Genomic DNA, 21618 nt, shown 5'->3' with positions numbered 1-21618 from the left:
GGCACGTGGACATGCTCGCCATGAGCGACTGAACCGAAATGCCTAAGTAATAGAATATGTGTAAATTCCATAATGCATAGGCAAGCCCCTTGCCCCGCCCCCTAACACGCCGAATACAAGCTTGCGGTCTCTCCCCCGCTCCCCAACACAGCGCTGAGAGCTAGCTCTGTCTCCTTACCTGTAACAAGTCATCACAAGTTCTCTGCTATCAAATACTTCTTGGGTTGTGTTCAAGTTCACACACCCCACGCGGCGGCCCCCTTGAGTTCAGTCGCAGCACCACCTCCCAGACAAGTGCGCGTGCCTGTGACGGAAGTTGACTGAAACTTTTCCACTAAGGAAGGAGTGCTGCTTTGCCCTGGTTTCTTTTTTTTTTTTTTAATTTTTTTTTTTTTTTTGAGAGACAGAGAGAGACAGCGTGAGCAGGGGAAGGTCAGAGAGAGAGGGAGACACAGAATCTGAAGCAGGTTCCAGGCTCTGAGCTGTCAGCACAGATCCCAACGTGGGGCTCAAACCCATGAACCACTAGATCATGACCTGAGGTGAAACCAGACGCTTAACTGATTGAGCCACCCAGGTGCCCCTCTGCCCAGGTTTCTGGTTAGCACTCTGAAGCAGTTAAACAAGTTCCTTTTAAACATTTGTGTTTTCAGTTCAGTGATGAGTTTAGAAAATGAATATGGGGCGCCTGGGTGGCTCAGTCGGTTGAGTGTCTGACTATTGATTTCGGTTCAGGTCATGATCCCAGGGTTGTGGGTTTGAGCCTTGTGTCAGGCTCCTTGCTGAGTGTGGGGCCTGCTTGAGATTCTCCTTCTGCCCCTCTCCTTCTGCCCCTCTCCTTCTGCCCCTCTCCCCGCCCCCTCTCTCGAATTAAAAAAAAAAAGAAAGAAAATGAATGTAAACATATTCAGGATCATTAAGATAGACAACTGATAACCAAACAGTTATAAATGTAAGAAGTGTACATCCAATTTTACATCCACGAATATTTCTTAGTCGTTAATATCAATGGAAGCTCAACACCAAGTTCCACAGTATACATTTTTCCTTTAAGAAGGGCCTCTATACTTAAATTTGACCACCACAGATTCTTGTGGTTCTAGAAAGGAGATGACCAGCTCTTTCAGAATATACAGCAACTGCCTCCACCTAAGCGGTGCCTGGTTTAGGAGATTTACGGTAAAGCCCTGTTTCCTAGGAGGTCAGTACAAAAAGCCAGACTTCTACTGGCAGTTTCAGGGAGAGAGAAACTTTCCATCCAACGCAGCGCTTTACCATTTTTCTCTGGGAAATGTTTATACTAGAAAAGGCTCAGCTGGGATATTTATCAGCCTCCCCTGCTCCTGTGGTGTTTGGTGGGATAGATAACTGACCAGGATAAAATGTGATGGGCATCTCAGGATCATGGAAAACCCGGAACTGAGGCTCGAGAACGCCCCCTATTTTCGTTGTGAGAAGGGAAACAGCTCTGGCCCCGGGTGCCAGAAGTGTGAAACTTGTGTCCTGGCCTGGAAGATCTTCTCTACCAAAGAGTGGTTCCAGAGGATCGGTGAGAAAGCCCAGCGGAGGTTTCTGGTCAGCATCCTGGAGCAGCTGGACAGCTTATATCTGTTACACTATTTCCAGAATCTCCTTCAGACCACGCAGGGGAAGGATTTCATCTACAGCTGGTCCCGGATCGACCTCCGCAAGAAGGAGGGGAAAATCGTCAGGTCTTCCTTGACCCAGATGCGTTACAAGACAGTCGAACGGAAGATGAAGGAGATTCTGTACTGGTTTGGAAGCAGCACCCACCAGACGAAGGCCAACTACACGCTCTTGCTGCTCCAGATGTGTGACCCCAAGTTACTGCTCACTGCGGCCAGTGCCGTCAGAGTCCTGTTCCTGAGAGAGCAGCGCAACGACTCAGGTACACAAGGCCGCAGGTGGACACCCGGGGGCCCCCAAAGGCGAGGAAGCCAGCCGTCAGGGGCCTGAAAGGAGCTGGACGTGTGGACAAGCTTAGGGGAGAAAAGCTTAGGCTTTTCCAGAACGGAGGCTGGGGTTCCTTGTCCTGACATGCGGGCTCATTTGCCAACGGAGAAATTGCAGCATGTGACTTCCTTCTAGAAAAGTATAAAATGCAAACGCAGAAGGAAGTACAGAACATTTAACTGTCCAGCCTTTAGAATGGATGCAGACCCAGTTATGGCTGGGCTGTGCGTCTAATACTTATTGCTGGTGTGGTTCCTGCATCAGTGGGTTTGGGATTAGATGGGGTTTGGGAGGGAAATAAGGGGGAAGCTTCCGAATTGTTCTGCCCTTCAGTTTGCACTGGACAGAAACCAGGCCAAGAGCTCAAAATATAGGGCGTTTCCCCATTCATTCCACCATATTGCCTGTGCGTGTGCCTAACCCTGAAGTGGTGTCTATTCCAGGTAGCAAGAGGGTCAAATAAGCGTAGGGCAAGCGTTCCCAAACTGGCATCTGAATCACTGGGAAGGCTTTTGAAAACATAGAGGGTTGGGACCCTCCCCCAGAGCTCCTGACTCTGCTGCTCCATGGTGGACTTGAGAGCCTACATTTCTAACAAGTTCCTAGCTGCTGCCACCGGTGGCCTGGGGTCCTCACCTTGAGAGCCATTGGTCTAGGGTGTTAATGAGAAGGTCTTGGAAATGTTTGGCCAGCTGGATCCGGAAAGCAAAAGAAACCAGAAAAGGGGCAAGAGATTGGAGAGGGGTCCCCAGCCCCGGTTCAGTGGGGGATGGAGGTTGGAGAAGACTGGGAGGAGGGATCAGATGGTCAGAGGGAAGAGTCTCAGAGGGAGGAGTGTCAGAGGGGGGAGTCTCAGCATCCAAGCTTCTCCGCGTCTGAGCTCACGAAGTTGGGGGGTTCCTACATGTCCATGAGACCTGTTCTGTGGGTTGTATTGATAGACTCAGTGTCCAAAAGAACTTCAAAGCTAGACGACCCGGGGGACAGTTAGATCCCAATATTTACCACTTGGTTTCTTCAGTGTGTTAGGGAAGTAAAAGAAAGATCATTGAGAATGAAGAGGTGGTGAAAAAAAATCAGAGAATCCTACAAGCTGGATTAGAGATCAACCGGTCCAGCTCCTTAATTTCATGGATGAAGAAGCCGTAGTTCAGGGAACCTGAGTGACACGGCCCAGGCCACGCAGTAAGGGGCTTGATAACCAGGCCTCCCCGTGTGAGGGTATCCCGTCGTGAGGTGCTCCCCCAGGAGCCGGCAGACTCCAGAAGGCCTGGCTTGTACACACACACACACACACACACACACACACACACACGTATGCATGTGTTGTGTTCTGTTGTTGTCTCAAAGACTTTTGGCAGTGACCATAGGAATCACCCACTTGCACTGAAGTTGTGTAAGCCCAGTTACTGGTTGTGGCGCTCTAGCACCTTTCCTAGGCCAGCTTGGGGTGCCTGGGTGGCTCAGTCGGTTAAGCATCCGACTTTGGCTCAGGTCATGATCTCACGGTTCGTGGGTTCGAGCCCCACGTCAGGCTCTGTGCTGACAGCTAGCTCAGAGCCTGGAGCCTGCTTCAGATTCTGTGTCTCCCTCTCTCTCTCTCTGCCCCTCCCCTGCTCACGCTCTCTCTCTCTCTCAAAAATAAATAAAAACATTAAAAAATAAGTTAAATTTTCCTTTCTTGCTTGCTTTCTTGCTTTCTTTCCCTTTTTTAAAGGGAATTTTATTTTGAGAGAGACAGAGACAGCGCAAGTGAGGGAGAAGCAGAGAGAAAGGGAAGGAGAGAATCCCAAGCAGGCTTTACACTGTCAGTGCAGAGCCTGATGTGGGGCTCAAACCCACGAAACCATGAGATCATGACCTGAGCTGAAACCAAGAGTCAGATGCTTAACCAACTGAGCCACCCAGGTGCCCCAGAAGTTAAATTAGAAAACAATTTTTTTAAATGTTTATTTATTTTTGAGAAAGACAGTGCAAGTGGGCAGGGGCAGAGAGAGAGGGAGATACAGAATCTGTGGTAGGCTCCAGGCTCCGACCTGTCAGCATAGAGCTCGACGTGGGGCTCGAACTCACAAACTGCAAGATCTTGACCTGAGCTGAAGCCAGACGCTCAACTGACCAAGCCACCCGGGCGGTCCCAGAAGTTACATTTTCTAATTTGGCTCAAGAGCAGTTCTTGTTGAAAAAAATTGAGCAAGCGAGGCAGGAAAAAGTCGTCTCCCTTCAGGCTCCTGCCCGAAGTTCTGTCACTCTCTCGCCTTTCTGTGTGGCTCTGGCACATTGTGCATTGTAGGTGGGCCGGCAAAATCTAACAAGGAGCTTCCTGCCATTTTTGCACAGAAACTAGGAGGCCCCGCATAAAACTGGACATAACTGGCCTGGTGCATCTTGTGTGGATTGAAAAGAAGCAAGAAGACAGAAAACTTTTTCTCCACCCCTTTCCTCCACACACCCGCTTAAGCAGCACCCTTGTCTTGGCCTTTTGATTTTCAGGGCTCGGTCAATCCACCAGTGATGCGTTTGTCTTCCCGAAAAAAGACCACCTCCAGTCTGAGACCTCACATGTTTGCTGGGCAGCCAGAACCAAGATCGCACCCTTCCCTTCGTGCAGCTCTCCAGAGAAAGAAGGGTTGCTTGAAAGTATGGCGGGTGAAACATCTAATACTGGTAAGTCAGCTCGTAGCAGGAAAGCCAATAGATACAAGACTGTCAAGTCCCAACGGAGTTGGAACAGTGGGCCGGGGTGATTTTGGAAACATATTCATTTGACACCAACAGCGTGTTGGGCTCACGGATATTTGTTACGTTATTGACTCTCACATCTGGTAAGGGGAGACGGAAAGAGTTGAAGTCAGTCATTATAACCCTAAAGTCTGTGTTTTCATTCCTCCATCCGGGTGCTTCTCAAAGGCACTTGAATATAGAGATCAGAAAGGAAATGACCAAGGGTTTCCTTTGAAATCTCCTTCTGCCCCAGGCTGCAATCTCTCGTCTAGCCTCTGACCTCTGGCAGAGTTGGGCCCTTCTGGACGTGAGCCCACTGATGCTTATTTTTGTAGTATTGGATTCAGTGTGGAGGAGGAAATAGAAGTAGTGGGGAATTGGAGCCTAACCTCAAGGCTCTCCTAAGTTGGTTTGTGAAGCGAGGTCTGGACGTGAAATAAATAGAAGCAACACAAAGCAATTCTCAAGCAATTTTTATATGGAAAATTCTAAACTTCGTAAATAGATAAAAACAGCCTACTGACCACCCATATAACCATCATTCAATTTCAGTAATGGTCAGAACTTAACCAATTTATTTCATTCATTTCCCCCTTTACAAAATTAAGTATTTTTTTCTTTGGTGTAATTTATTTTATTTTTTAAATGTTTATTAAAAAATCTTTTTAATGTTTTATTTATTTTTGAGAGACAGAGAGAGACAGCATGAGCAGGGGAAGGTCAGAGAGAGAGGGAGACACAGAATCCGAAGACAGGCTCCAGGCTCTGAGCTGTCAGCACAGGGCCTGATGGCGGGGCTTGAACCCACAAACCGTGAGATCAGGACCTGAGCCAAAGCCAGACGCTCAACCGACTGAGCCACCCAGGCACCCCTATTTTTAAAATTTTTAGTGTTTATTTATTTTTGAGAGAGGGACAGAGTGCAAGTGGGGGAGGGGCAGAGAGAGAGGGAGACACAGAATCTGAAGCAGGCTCCAGGCTCTGAGCTGTCAGCACAGAGCCTGACGCGGGGCTCGAATTCACGAACCGTGAGATCATGACCTGAGGCGTAGTCGGACACTTAACTGACTGAGCCACCAGGTGCCCCAAATGTTTATTTTTGAGAGAGAGAGCATGAGCCAGAGAGGGGCAGAGAAAGAGAGAGACACAGAGTCCGAAGCAGGCTAAAAGCTCTGAGCTGTCAGCACAGAGCCTGATGTGGGGCTCGAACCACGAACCACGAGATCATGACCTGAGCCACATTCGGACGCTTAACCAACTGAGCCACCCAGTCGCCCCTTTTGGGGTAATTTAAAGGAAATGCCAGACAGAACGCCATGATGGGGGCAGGGTTTGGTACTATAGGCATCTCCTTGATCTGGGAAGGCTGCAAAGTCCTTGTGCATTTGGTTCGGGAGATACTGTTTCCATTTTGGCCGAAGAAATGACAAAAATCCGGTAGCCGGAGGGTAGACTCTGATGAGCTCCATTTCTGGGCAGAGGGTTTGGGGAGGGCTTCCCTTGGCCTGAAGTTCCCACAGAGACAGCCTCATCCCGCACCTTTCTCTGGCTTTCCTCTAAAGGACAATGGAAGACGTCTCTCCAGTGTATTTCAGAGATGAACAGGCTGTTTTCCAGAAAAGCAGGCAGGTCCAAGGCAGAACGCGTCCCCACCAATCTGTTGGTGGACTTGGAGGTCGTCCGAGACCTGTCTTCTGGGGCCAGAGAATATTGGGACTTCATCCGTTACCTGCCCGTCCACCTCTCCAAGTACATTCTAAGTATGCTGGGGTGAATTGGGGTGACTTCTCAAGACGCTCCTCATCGTGACTCTGATTGGAGGTTCCCAGGTCCGTCATCTTTTCTTTTTTCCCAGGCATGCTGGATAAAAACAGCCTGAACAGGTGTGCCTCTGTCAGCCAGCACTGGGCTGCGCTGGCCCAGCAGGTCAAGAAGGATCATTCGATGCATGTTTTCATTCAGAACCAGACTGCGTTCTTGCAGGTACCCCTGGCTGCGAGGGGCGGAAATGGAGCCCAGCTTCATTTCTGCATTGAGGTTGGCCTGTCTGTCCATCTTTCTGTCCACCTCTTCGGTGGACCCATAGCTGGCCTCCTGCTCCCCCTTAGCTGCTTCGTAGGCATTAGCAGTGACTTCCCGCATGTCTGGACCGCACCCCCGCCCCTTAATCACTACCCCCTCTTGTCCAAGCATCTGGAAGAGACATGTATAGAAACCTCTCAGGACGAGAGAGGCAGAGCCTTTCCAAAACCTCACTGAGCGGGGCTACCCCCACCCCCAAGAGGTCTATATTGCAGCTTATGCAATAAGAAAGCCATGAGTATATTTCTGGAACAGCCTCATATGGTGCCCAGATGTTTCAGAGACCACTAAGTATATTTTTAGGTAAAAACGCAATTCTCTTGGCTAGTATCTGTCTTGGGCATTTTTACTTCTGTTTCTTGCCTGAAGACTTACCCTAAATTACGGATTCTCAGTAGCTTCAGGGTTTCCCAGCAGGGAGCGATAGCAGAAGACGAGGAGAAGCTGGGGTCGGGAGGCAGGCCATACCCTGGGACGCTGAGAGCTGCTCGCCATTTCTCGCTGGTCTTGCTCTGGGTTTTTGGTGTTCGTGACCCACTGTAAGGCAATCTGCGCACACTACTGGCCTAACTAGCCGGCCCTTCGCCAGAGGTTACGCATCGTTCAGATCTTGCCACACACTAGGTTTCTCCCCTCCTCTTGGAGAGGAGGGGCCAAGAGTAATAGCCATGTTCTGTTCTCTTTTCCCTCAGGGATCCTACACGAGGGGAATCGATCCTAATTATACCAACAAGCTTCTTGTCCCCGTTCCTAAGATGGTGGATGATGGGACACGCATACGTGCAAAAACTCAGAAATTGAAACTGAGAATGAAGGTGGGTTGGGGTGACATGGGGGGTCCGGACTCAGCCCTCCCATGAGGGGTACGGGAAATGGGACCATATAGGGTATAGCCCGTGGATACAGGAAATGGGAGACCACATTCCCTAAGGGAGACCAGAGATGTGTGCTGCGTGTCCTCAGGCAAACAACGTCCTCTCCTTCAGCCTCAAATTCCTCATCTGTTAAACGCATGGCTGGATTTGCTTGTCCTCTCCAGATTCTTTGTTTACCTCCAATCCCATGGCCATATCCTGGGTGTACGGTGCAGAGTTATCCAGCAGAGAGAGCTCAGAGCCAGGAGCAATGTCAGTGATAGCGGGGATTTTCCTCACCACCTGTTGTCCACACATCTGGAGGCTGCAAGAGTCCGAGATGGGCCAGGACGAGTCCAGAATGTCCCAGGTCCAGAATGAATGAAGCTTTCTCCCTTCTCACTCCCAGGTTTCTTCTGGTCCTAGGAAAGAAAGGGGAATGACTTAACCGTAGAGCTCCCTACCAAATCTCAGGCACCAATGAAGACGAGCCGATGAAAGACTCTGAGCTCTCTCTTCTGCTTATCCAGGCATGGTGGTCATTCCTAAAGCCATCAGTTTCCTGCCTCCTTCTCTCTGCTCAAGAGCCTTCTGTTTTGAAATCTATTTAGTGGGCCCCAGAAGGATACTTCATGAGGAGTGGCCAGACTGTAGCTTCTCATATGAATTAGAATTTGGAGGATAGAAGGGACGAGAGACACCACCTAGTTCATACGTCTGTAGAGGCCAGACAGGCCACACGAATGAGGGGGGTGGGTGGTGTGAGCAGGTGTGACAGGACCTCGATGAGCTGGAGGGTTCACTCCCCATCTGAAGGGAATCGCTACTGAGCTCAGACCAATTATTGCCATGGGAGACTGTGGACCTCAACTTCCCTGACCATCTGAGCTTTCAAGAGACATTAGAAATCTGAATTCTTATGGGACAGCTCTTGTTTTTCTTAAATGCATGGGCCAAAGAAAACGTGTGGAGTTAATTTGACCTGCAATTAAAAGAAAAGTCTTTGAGTTGACTTGTTCGCTCATTTTTATACATGAACAGACTGAGGCAGAGAGGTTCAGGTCTCCTTGACAGTGACAGAGACACAAGTTAAATACTGATCCACACTGCAAGCCCTTTGCTCTAACAAAACTAACACTCTTCTTCTTTGGGTTGTGTAGCTAGCAACTACCTGACCAAAAAGGATGACCCAGACAATTTTCAATATTTTAGGAATGTCATTTTATTCTTTAAAACCTTTTAAAAATGTTTATTTATTTTTGAGAGAGAGAGAGAGAGAGAGAGCACCAACAGGGGAGGGGCAGAGAGAGAGGGAGACACAGAATCCAAAGCAGGCTCCAGGCTCTGGGCTGTCAACACAGAGCCTGATGCGGGGCTCAAACTCACAAACTGTGAGATCATGATCTAAGCCAAAATTGGACACTTAACCGACTGAGCCACCCAGGCGCCCCTAATTTAGAAATGTTATACTTTAAGAAAAGAGAGAAACAGGTAAAACAGTGACTGTGGTCACCAGAAGAGAGTACATGAAGTAGCAAGACAAAGCAGTGAAGGGGTCTCCTAGGGAAAGATAGAGGTGAATGCTTCTATTACCATGGGTACCGAGTGCCAAGAATGGTGTGGCAAGGGCTTTGTACACGTCACTCACTTGACCTTCACCATAGATCAAATAGATATCATTGCTCCCAACTTATGGATGTGGAAATGAAGGCTATGATGTTAGGAAAGTCACCAAAGTTTCTCATAGCTGGTCAGTGGCAGAGCTGAGATTTGAACCAGGTCTTTTCCCTCCCAATGATTCCACCATGTAATTTCGAGGCTCTCAAACCTTAGTGGCTGAACAAAAGCCAAGGAATTCCAGCCCTGGTCATGGGAAGTCAAGTACTTCTTGATTAATTCAAGGCAGGCTATCAGAGCTGCTTGGATGCTGGAGGGGAGGCAGGGCGACAGATTCTGGGGGAGAGACTTCTAGGTGGATGTCGCTTTTTGGTTCAAGATCAAGGCAATGGAACTGGGAAAAGCGGGCATTCCAAGGTAGCGTCTACAGGCATGGAGAAGAACGCTAAGTAGGAAGGAGACTTAGCGAGAGATGTTCCCAGGGGGACTCCCAGATGCAAACATGATGCTGTGGTCTTCTTTGCTTTTGTGATAAACTCACCCTGTGTTTTGGTTTCCTGCTGGCATGGTGGTCATTTCCTGCTGGAAATGGCTAGAAAGAGGAGTGAGAATCCAGTTGAGTCATCTGTGCCAAAATTTAGTATGTCTGGTGTGCCACAGTGGCTCAGAAAGTGTGTGATGGAGGGAGGGAGGCCCAGAGAGGAAGGGAGGAAGGAAAGAAGGAGGGAAGGGAAGAAGGAAGGAAGGAAAGTAGAAAGGAAGGAAAGAAGCAAGGAAGGAAAGAAGGAGGGAAGCAAAGAAGGAAGGTAGGAAGGAAGGAAAGAAGGAAGGAAGGAACTACTAGAAAGGGAAGGGAAACAATTGTTGAGATTTGATACAATTGATTTCCTCTCTCTGAGGCTCAGATACATCTCATCTGTAAAATGTGAGAACACTTTGTGGGGCCCATGATGTACATTATGGGGCAGCTGTAAGGAGAAGAGAAGGCGGCATATGCGTGCAGACTTTGAGGCACAAACGTATGGAGGGTGTAGCTGTGATTTTACCTGTGGCTTGAGTTCCCACGAGTACACTTTGTCATGTCAGGTGTATGCAACACAAACACAAAGCCCGGACTTTTGCAAAATAGTCACAGGTCACCCGTGACTTGATTTAGGAAACGTACCCTTTGTGAGCTCATTTTTGGAGAGATTGCGCTATCAGTGACATCGAGAGTTCATGGAACTGGAACGCACAGAAGATACAAAGCGATGGAGGATGAGTCAGGACCTTTGACTCACCATTTTTCTAGCTCACGGATGACTTTAGTGCCTGCTCATCGGCCCCTCCCTACCAGGGTGTAGTGGCAGCCACAGCCCGAAGAGGCAGAATCCTTGGGCCCTTATGTCCTGGCCAGGGAAGACCTTAGAGGGTGCATGTTTGCAGCCCTGGGTAAAGTCGCAACTCTGCCTTGACTCCAAGTGTTCTCTTGTTAGAATGACTACAACCTGTCAGCCGCGTACCAGAACCAGGAAACCCAGCAGGTCCAGATGGAGGAGAGAAATGTCTTCTGTGGGACTTACAATATCCGCATTCTCTCTGACACGTAGGTACTGGGGTCAGAATGCAGGTCTTCAGGGACCCTTGAATCAGCCGTATGAGGATCCCTGTGACCCTGTTCACTTGGAAAAGGCAATCCTTGCTGACCTCAATCTCCAGCCTCCAACTCAAACGAGATCCTCTTCAGAGAACAGGTGCTGGATTTTTGCACCAGTCTCAGCAGTGGGTGGAGGGCACTTTCCCATTATAATTTTGGGTATGCCAATCAACCATCCTTTACACGAGTCATGTGCGTGAAATCATTGTTTTGTGTTTTTGTGTGTGTGGAATATTTTTGTTGTTTTATTCTAGTTTTAGAAGTAATATATGCTTATTGGGAAAAAGAAATCCACCAAATGCCAGCAAATGTATAGAGAAAAGCAAAGACCTCCTACCATCTTGTCATCTAGAGATAACCACCATTAATATTTATGTCTATTCTAGAATTTTCTTCCTTGCACCTATACGTATAGATTTTAAATCTAAACAGGGTTATGCCATGTGCATTTCTGTAATGCACTCCAGCAAAGTACTGTGCCTATCTTTCCATATTAAATCCAAAAATGGTATTTCTGATAACTGCATAGTGTGATGTCACTTGGACACGCCATAGGAAGACGATTTTAAAAATCAACTTTCTGCCATACTTTAGGCCTAGAACTTCACTCTTTATTCATAAGGTTTTATAAGAATATCCCTCTCTATTTTCTTTTTGGCTCTGAATCTTACTAACAAATTGCATCCTGACCAGTCAGTGGGGGGAAGACAAAGCAGATAGGGGAAAGGCAACATTGAGTTTTTATGGACCTCATGGTGATGAGGGTTCCCTTTAGAAGAGATGATGGCTGAATGGGCTCTAGATCTAACAAGTAGAATGAGGGAAAAACTATCAAGAATTCTCATATTCAGACATGGGCACATCCCTTGAGCTGAAATAATCCCACTTCACTCCGTGGGCCTGGAGTAATTAATAATAAGTGCCTCCTTTCACAATAAAAAAAAGTCTCAATTCAGACAATAAATGGTTTGGTCATCTTGCTCCTATTTTATCCATTTGCTGATAATCTGATGGTTGGAAAATTAATTTATCTTAACCTGTTTTATTGGGCTATAAACTCATCGAAGGCAAAATCCATTATCATATCGTCTTTATCTTTGGATTTCACATGGTTCTGATTAGCACAAGACTTTGAACCTAGTATTTGCTCATTGGATATTGGTTAAGGAAAAAAAAGTGGGATATGCAGTTGGTATAGGGCTTCCTAGCTGTTCCTCTGAAGTTGTCCACGAACAGAGGTTTCTGTGGTCAAATAAGTTTGGGAAGTGATGCATACTCTATTTCCTTTTGGGGATTTATCGTACACTAGCAGAATTTTTTAAAAATAGTTTTGCCTGTCGTCTTTAGGTATTCAGCCTGAAAAGACTTTTTGGTATCATGTAAGGTAGGGGTCCATTCTGCCACACCCCTTGTTGAAAGGCCCTGAACTTTCCATTACACCATTGTTGTAGGTGATAGCCATTGTACTAAGTGAATTCCTGAAGGACGGTAACTCTTCTTTCACGGGTCATCCTTCCCCCCCCCCAACCCCACCCCGGCAACTCAGGTGGGACCAAAACAGAGTCATTCACTATTCCGGAGGAAATTTGATAGCCATGTCGTCCAACCGGGAGATCCAGCTTCTAGATATCACGCAAGTAAAGAAGGTGCCCACTGAGTTCCGAGGCCACGCTGGGAGTGTCCGCGCCCTCTTCTTGTGTGAGGAGAAGGACTTTCTACTGAGCGGAAGTTATGACCTGAGTATTAGGTGAGTGGTCCGAGGGGGTTGTGGCGCCCACCCCACCCAACGCCTGAAGTCAGCTTGTGGAAGGAGCCGGCGTGCTTTTTCCTTTTTGTGTTTATTGAAAAGGTATCCTAAGTAATACCAACTTCTCGAATAATCCAAAACAGTTTTTTCTTTTTTTGGTGAGGTAAAAACCGATTCATTTGTATATTGTTTAAACGTTAACAAGATGAGATAGATTTGAAACAATGATCAGATCTCTTTTCTTTCTTTCTTTTTAATGTTTATTTATTTATTTTGAGAAGTAGAGGAGGGGGAGAGACAGAGGGAAACAGAGAGAATTCCAAGCAGGCTCTGCAATGTCAGCGTGGAGCCTGATGCGGGGCTAGATCCCCAAAACCCTGAGACAGTGACCTGAGCTGAAATTAAGAGTCGGATGCTTAACCAACAGAGCCACCCAGGCACCCTGAGGCCTTTAAAGTCTTATACTTGGTAGAGCAAGTCACCCTTGTCCCCCATACTGTTGTTCTTTATGTGTTCTGTCTTTTCTTGGATTTTGCATTTCCATCTGAATCTCTTTTGTTGAAGTGAGAGGGGGGGAAGGCTTTTTTTCATTTTTGGGGGGGGCCTCAGGTACAGAGGATTGAGTTGACTATAATTCTCTGTTCATGTCATATTATTAATAGTAATGTTTTATATGTTTATTTTTGAGAGAAATAGAGAACATGAACCAGAGTGGGGGGCACACAGAGAGGGAGACAGAGGATCCAAAGTGGGCTCTGCACTGATAGGGTGACAGCAGTGAGCCCGATGTGGGTCTCGAACTCATGAACCACGAGATCATGACTTGAGCCGAAGTCAAACGCTCAACCAACTAAATCAAGGAGGCACCCCTGTTTATGTCATGTTATTATATTGGTCTGTACAAGGCTCCATTTCTTTTTTTATTCATCTATTAATTCTGCTTTCTCTCTCCTCATCACTCTTGTTTTCTTCCCCATGGGCTACCTTCTGATCTTTGTCAGTGTGTATCTTTTTATTTATGTAAGTTCTTTGGAAATGTGTATTGATGTCTTTTGTACACGTTTGTAATTTTCATCCATGGTTCAATTGATTGATTTTTCATCCATGGTATTATTTTAAAGTTTTCTTGGCTTCTCACTTTTGCATCCCATCCTATGTTTCAAAGATTTATCCATTACCATCTAGCGGGTTATGTAGTATGCATTTCGCCTGCTTGCTTCCCCAGTGATGGACACTAGCTGGCCTCCGAATAAAGCCAAATTGAGCATCTTTGTCCCCTCATGGACATTGTGAGATTTCCTAGGGGTGTATACCCAGGAATGGACTTGCTGAGATATAGGGTAGGTGCTCCCTAAGTTGACCAAGTACTAGACTGAAATCCCGAGTGACTTTATAGGTCTACATTCTCCCTAGTAGGGATTCTGTAACTGTATTTCCCTACCAACACTGGGCATCAGCCAGCTTTCACATTTTTGCCAGACGGATATGTGTAAAATCATTTCCATTTGCATGACTTTGGGTACTAATAACTTTACTTCCTCTTTTATAAGTAGTCTGATTCTATCTTTTACCCATTTTTCTATTGGGACTCTTCTAATTTGCTTCTTGATTTGCAGTTCTGTGTTTTCTTCTATATATGAGTCACTTGTCAGTTTAAAAACTGCAAATATCATCTTCTATTCCTTCATTGAATAGAGTGTTTAGAGTGTCCCTTGTTGAATAAATATTCTAATATTGCTGTAATACAAAGTATCAGTTTATCCATTGCTGTGACTTGTGTAGGTGAGGCTTTCTAGTCCTAGGTCACAAAGATATTTTAAAATATTTTGTCCTATTAACTTTAGTTTTTAAATTTATCTTCTAAAGTTTATTTATTTATTTTAAGTAATCTCTACACCTAAGGTAGAGCTTGACCTCATGACGCTGAGATCAAGAGTCACATGCTTTTCTGACTGAGCCGACGAGGCGCCCCTTATCCTATTACCTTTATAGTTTGACTTTCTGCATTCAGTTCTTTGACATATTTGCAGCCCAACTTTATGTGATGTTGGGTTGAGTTTCCGTTATATTTATTTATTTTGAAATTAAGTGAGCAGTTTCCCCGAACTGCGGTGCTTCCCCCCCACATGAATAAGAATGTCTCTGTGAGCTCTCTTTTCTAGACTATTGCTTTGTTTTTCTGTTCTTGTATCAAAAACATCTCCTGAAAAACCAATTCCTCTAGAGCAGTTCTAGGTTCACAGCAAAGTCTGAGAGGAAAGTACTGAGATTTACCATTACCTTGTGTTCCCCCCAAGCACAGCCTGCCCGGCCACAGCAGGACATTTGTTACAATGGGCGAGCCTCCATCGACACATCACAATCACCCCAGATCATTAGTTTACCTTAAGGTTCACACCGAGAGTGAATTTGGGCAAATGTATAATGGCATGTATCCATCATCATGGTATCGTATAGAATCATTTTCATTGCCCTGAAAATTCTTGGTGCTCTGCCTAATCATCCTTCCCCTCTTCTCCAACACCTGGAAACCACTGATCTTTTTACTGTCTTCAGAATTTTGCCTTTTCCAGAATATGATTGGAATCCTACGGTATGCCGCCTTTTCAGATTGGCTTCTTTCACTGAGCGATATGCATTTAAAGCTCTTCCATGTCTTTCCATGGCCTGGTAACTCATTTCTTTCCATCAGTGAGTAATAATGTTGCATATTGCGTTGTCTGACTGTCCCTTGGTGTATTTACTCATTTATCTCATTTATTTACTCATGAGTTTATTTGCTCATTCCTCATTCACTGGCTTCTAAGTTTTGGCAATTATGAATAAGGCTTTGATAGACATCCAATTGGAGGTGTTTGTGGGGACATAAGCTTTCAACTCCTTTGTGGTAAATGCCAAGGAGCACGATGGCTGGATCTTAGCGTAAAAGTACGCTGAATTCTGCAAAAGCCATCGGCGGTCTTCCAAAGCAGCTGTGCCATTTTGCATTCCCGCCAGCAATGAACGAGAGTTCTTCTTGCTCCCCGTCCTCACTGGTATTTGGTGTTGTTGGTGCTCTCAATTCTGGCTGTTCTAATAAGAGTGTAGTGGTTGTTGTTTGATTGTGTGTTTCCCTGCTGACCTACGATGTGGAGCATCATGTTTTCATATGCTTATTTGCCATCTGTGTATCTGTTTTGGTGAGGTGTCTGTTAAGATCTTTGGCCCTTTATTTAAATTATTATTTTTATTTTAGAGAAGGAGAGAGCAAGGGAGCACATGATGGGGCATGGGAGGGGAGACACACACACACACACACACACACACACACAGAGAGAGAGAGAGAGAGAGAGAGAGAGAGAGAGAGAGAATGTGAAGCAGGCTTCACGTTCAGTGTGGAGCCCAATGCAGGGCTCAATCCCATGACTCTGGGATCATGATGTGAGCCAAAATCAAGAGTCAGATTCTTAACTGGCTAAGCAACCCAGGTGCTCCTCCTCCTGCTTTTTAATGTTTATTTATTTTTTAGAGAGAGAGAAAGGGAGATAGAGAGTGAGTAGGGGAGGGACAGAGAGAGAGAGAGAGAGAGAGAGAGAGAGAGAGAGAGGGAGGGAGACATAGAATCTGAAGCAGGCTCCAGGTTCTGAGCTGTCCGCACAGAGCCTGACATGGGGCTGGAACTCATGAACTGTGAGATCATGACCTGACCAAAGTTGGGCGCTTAATCAACCGAGCCACCAAGGTGCCCCAACTTGTTCCACTTTCTGAAGGGAGTACATCTATAGTTTCTCCGTTAAGTAAAATGCTTGCTGTGAAGACTTTTGTTTATAAGCTATGACATTAAGTAAGTTCCTTCTATTCTTATCTTTCTTTTTTTTTTCTCTTTTTAAAGTTTGTTTACTTATTTAAGTAGTCTCTATACCCAGTATGGGACTTGAACTCACGACCTTGAGATCAAGAGTCGCATGCTCTTCTGACTGAGCCAGCCAGGTGCCTCATTCCTCTTTTTCTAAAAGTGTTTATCAAATACCTTTTCTGCCTAAATTAAGAAAAACAACATGATTGGCCATCTTGCTAGAGACCGAGCTTCAAAACATGCTTTTTTTCAGACCACTGGGATATCATTTAGTGCCCTGTGGGTGCATAGCCTGCTGTGACAGACAGGTAAGGCCACGGGACCTTTGGGAATATTAGAAGAAAAAGCTTAGCACATTCAAAGGAAAACAAAAAGAAACATTTATGAATTGTTTATTATGTACCAAGTCTCAGCAGAGCTCTGTGACATAACTACTATTATTATCCCCAATTTACAGATGAGGAAACAGAGGTACAGAGTGGTTCCTAGCTCATCTAAGAGCCTATGGCCAGTAGGTGTTGGACCAGATTGGACCTCAGGCAGCCTGGTGTCAGAGTCTACTCTCATAACATTACATTGTGCCCTGTCACAAAATGACAGACATGGCTGAAGCCTAAGTCTGTCTCAGGGTAGTTGAGAGACCTCAGGCAAATTTGCTTATTAAAGAACAGCGTCACCCATACCCATGTTCCTGTATATCGCTAAGATACGCTTTAGAAACATATGTAAGGTATTTTGGATCCAAACAGCGGAAGTAAATTGTTCTGTTTTTCCTCTTTGAAGACCAGCTCTGTCATTGAATCAGCACCATGGGCTCTAAGTCTGGTGGTAATTCCAGAAACTTTTGTGCCTAATGCCAACCAGCAATTATCAAGCGTTCTTACATGTTGACCACTGTTCTAATGTTACATGAATCAATGCAGGATTTCTCAACTTGAGGTTGGGGAGTGCTTTGTGTGGAGGCTAAGGACGTGTAGCAGTACCTATTGGACGGTAACCCCAGAAACAGCAGCACCTCTCTCCCCACTTGTGACAGCCAAAAATGTCTCCAGACATTGTCAAATGTTCTCTAAGGGTGAAACTCACTCCTGGATGACAATCATCCAATTTGTATATTTAATTCTTTACAAAAACCCTCTGAGGTAACTATTGCTATTATCCTTTCCATTCCATCAAAGAGGAAATGAAACGTACACAGAAATTAGTTAACTTTCCCCAAGTTACACCTAACAGTGTTAGTTAAATTAGTTAACTTTCCTGCTGCCACTGGAAATCACATCCCAGGCTCTGACTCTGAGCTTCACCCTGAAACTTTGCTGCCTTCCAGCAAACTGTTGATCTAAGGGAACTTGTATACAATACGATCCCTTGGGCCCTCAGAAAAATCTCAGAAATATTTTTTTTTGGCCTGATTCCTGCAGGTACTGGGATCTGAAAAGTGGGACTTGTGTACGAATCTTCAATGGCCACCAGGGGACAGTCACTTGCATGGATTTATATATGAACATGCTTGTATCTGGAGCAAGAGATTGCCAGGTGAAAGGTGAGAAGGAAATGCTTAAACTTTCTGAGAGTTTCCCCAAATCCATGGGTTGTCAAAATACTTCTTTTGCTGATTTCTGTAGGAAGACATTCTTTTACCCATCCATCCATCCATCTTTCTATCCATCCATCCATTCACCAATCCATCCATCCATCCATCCATCTCTCCATCCATCTTTCTGTTCATCCATCCATCCATCCATCCATCCACCCATCCAACCATCCATCCATCCATCCATCTTTCTGTTCATTCATCCATCCATCCATCCATCCATCCATCCATCCATCCATCTTTCTATCCATCCATCCATCCATCCATCCATCCATCCATCCATCCTTCCATCCATCTTTCCATTTATCCATCTTTCCATTTATCCATCCATCCATCCATCTATCCATCCATCTTTCTGTCCATCCATCCATCCATCCATCCATCCATCTTTCTATCCATCCATCCATCCATCCATCATTCCATCCATCTTTCCATTTATCCATCTTTCCATTTATCCATCCATCCATCCATCCATCCATCCATTGATCCATTCACTCAACAACTATTTGTGGAATCCCTACAATATGCTTGACACTGTGCTAAGTGCTAAGGAAAAAAATGAGTATAATATACCCCATTCCATATGGCTTTTTATGTCCTCAAGAGGCTCATAATCTCATACTGGAGACACATACATGAATATACAATAGAGGATATAATAAATATATGAATGGTAACTGCTACCATTTATTGAGTACCGACTTTGTGACTGACATCAGTGCTTTCCACATAGTATTGTTTTAACGCTCACAAGAAGCTTGTGGTGCAGATGCAGATGAGGAATCCAAAACTCAGAGAGAAAGCAGCTTGCCTCAAATTAGAGCTGCTGGGGGTAGACCAGAGATTTGAACCCAGGGATGTCTGACTCTAAATTGCACGCTCCTAACCAACATGTAGAGTTCTAAGGGACCATAGAAATAAGAGTAAGGGAAAGCACCACAGACAGGGTGCTGTTTGAGTGTGGTCTTGATGATGTGTAGTTCTAGAAGCAGCGGGAGAATGAATGCCATTCTAAGCAGAAGGGACAGTACAGGCAAACCTGCAGAAGGTTGAAGAAAATGGTGTGTTTAGGGAATTTCCCCTTGCTTGGTAAGGCTGGTCTGGAGCATGTGGTGTTGGACATAAGGCTGGTTAGTTTGTTTGGGGCCAGATTCCCAAGTTGAACTTCATTTTATAGAATGCAGGGGGCAATAAATACACTTGGAGCTGTGGACTGACATGATCAAATGTGTTTCTGAGAAAGATGACTCTAGTCATAGTATTGAAGGAGAGTTTGGAGGGAAGGGACTGTGGGGAGACAGGGATGAGTGAAGACTCTTCCCAGTCTGGAGAACTGCTCTTGTTTCATCAGACTATCCAAGAAAGACAGGTGGATATGGGTTTCCATGAGGTGGCATAGGCAGAAGGGAGATTTCTATAGGGACAATCGGCGGGACTTCCCCACCAGCTGGATATGAAGTGTAAGAGAGACAGAAGGGCAGATAATGAGGCCAAACTTTTAAACTCAGGCCACTGGGTATATAGACGTGTCATTAATGGCAGTAAGGACCACAGGGGAAGAACAGGGTAGGGTGAGGAATGAAGGAGGAGGTGATGGCTTCAATTATGGACCTTTTGAGTGTGGTAGGCAGAGTAATGGCCAACCAAACATGGTCACCTCCTAATCCTTGGAACCTGTGACCATGTCACCTTGCATGGTAAAAGGGACGTTGCAGATGTGTTTAAGTTGAGAACCTTAAAAGGGAGAGACCACCCTGGGTTGTCAGTGTGGGCCCATGGGTAGTCACATGGATCCTTAAAAACAGAAACTTTGCCTTGTCTCTGATCCAAGGCAGATGTGACCATGGCAGCATGGTCAGAAACATGCAACATCGCTGGCTTTGAAGATGGAGGAGGGGCGTCCTGAGCCAGGGGATGTGGGTGGCCCTTGGAAGGTGGAACAAGCAAGGATCTGGATCCCTCCAGCCCCAGAATCGCCATAAAGGAACACAGCTCTGCTGACACTTTGATGTTAGACTTGTGAGGAGGTCACGTCAACTTCTGTAAGATAATACACTTGTGTTGCTTCTCGCCACTAACCTTGTGGGAATTTGTCACAGTAGCAATAGAAAGCTAATGCATTGGGTATGGGATTCCCAAGGACGCCCAGGTGAGGACTGCAGGATGCAGATGCAGGTGTGAGTTTACATGGAGTTTACTGCACAATAGGTGGGGGACTGCAGGTGCATCGACTTGGTGGTTATCAATTGTAGTGAATGGTGGGAGCACCAGATGTGGATGAGATTTCCCCCCACAAAGCGTGAGGAGAGAATGAGGCGGAGAGAGTCAAGGGACCCAGGAAGTCACAGGATGTGGGGTGGAGGAAAAAGGTGCAGGAACTCAAGAACGGAGTAGTGTTCCATATGCAAACACTCAGACCTGCTTAAGAAACTTTAATCCCCAGCTCTCTGCCCTCCTTGACCTGACCGGAAGTTCTCATTGTCATGACTGCTTTGAGGCGTAGAGTAGACTGGATGAAAGGAAGAGGGTTTGGAGATGGAAGGGCAGACACAGCCTCCAGACTTATGAGAGCCTTGAGAGAGTGGGGCCGCTGGCGGGGCTGCAGGGAAGGGCAAGGAGAGTTAGGGTCTCACCTCGGGTGTGAAGCTTAAGGGGAACCCCATACTCCTAGTAATCAAGTTACCACATTTTCACACAATATTTAAAAGGCCAAAGTTAATTCACAAAATACATGATGGAAAAAAAATATCCGAAGATCTCTCTTCACCCTAACCCTATTTCCAGCCCCCCTCAGGCTGCTTGTTTCTCCTGCGCTTCCCTTAAATGGCTCAGTTACCAAGATAAACGGAAAAAAAGACAATAAGAGACCTGAAATGTAAATTCCTGCTTGGTAAAATTTTTAAATGAAGGCACCTTCCTAATGAGTCTTTTAATTCATCTTTCAACTCTCTCTCTCTTTTTTTTTTTTTTTTAAGATTTTATTGTTAAGTAGTCTTGACACCCCACGTGGGGCTCGAACTCACAATCCTGAGATCAAAAGTATGCTTTATTAACTGAGCCAGCCAAGAGCCCATCAACTTTGTACTTTGTACTTGGATAAGAGGGCCAATGTACATGTGAAAAATTAGTGAAGAGAAGCATATTGAATGATGTTACAGTTATTCTAGTCTATGTGGTTAAGAGCATGGCTTCTGGGTCCAGACTTTAGGGTTTGAATCCCAGCTCAGTCTGCTTGCCATCTGTGTGATCTTGAGCAGGTTACTGAACCTCTCTATGCCTCAGTTTCCTCATCTGTGTAGTGGGGAATAATGATAGTAGGTATCTTGTGAAGAGGAGTCCTACCAGCGGTGCCTGGCTCATGGTTAGTGGTACATGTAAGTGTCAGCTGTGGTCATTACTTTGGCTTCGGTTGTATACTCCGTTGCCTGAGAGGTACTTTGGGAGCTGATACGGCCGACTTCAATGGTCTCATCCCTGAATTTGTGGTGCCTGCTTTCAGTTCCGTCCTTTAAGATCTGTTCTCCCACCTACCCATCTATTTGCATTTCTTCCCAA

At 45.8% G+C, this 21618-nt stretch overlaps 1 protein-coding gene across 1 annotated transcript in view; it reads left to right on the top strand.

Moving 5' to 3' along the window:
* Nucleotides 1–1404: 1404 nt before the first annotated feature.
* Nucleotides 1405–21618, top strand: part of CDRT1 (CMT1A duplicated region transcript 1) — a 35934-nt gene continuing 15720 nt past the window's right edge. Inside the window, exons 1-8 of the mRNA XM_029927918.1 lie at nt 1405–1909; nt 4468–4641; nt 6261–6458; nt 6554–6681; nt 7473–7595; nt 10727–10836; nt 12434–12634; nt 17891–18012. Of these exons, the coding sequence (XP_029783778.1) occupies nt 1405–1909; nt 4468–4641; nt 6261–6458; nt 6554–6681; nt 7473–7595; nt 10727–10836; nt 12434–12634; nt 17891–18012 (1561 nt within the window). The remainder of the gene's footprint in view (nt 1910–4467; nt 4642–6260; nt 6459–6553; nt 6682–7472; nt 7596–10726; nt 10837–12433; nt 12635–17890; nt 18013–21618) is intronic.

Source organism: Suricata suricatta, chromosome 17 (genome assembly GCF_006229205.1).
Source record: "Suricata suricatta isolate VVHF042 chromosome 17, meerkat_22Aug2017_6uvM2_HiC, whole genome shotgun sequence".
Lineage (NCBI taxonomy): Eukaryota > Metazoa > Chordata > Mammalia > Carnivora > Herpestidae > Suricata > Suricata suricatta.
The sequence above is the reverse complement of the archived record's forward strand: the minus strand, read 5'-3'. Positions and strand labels throughout refer to the sequence as shown.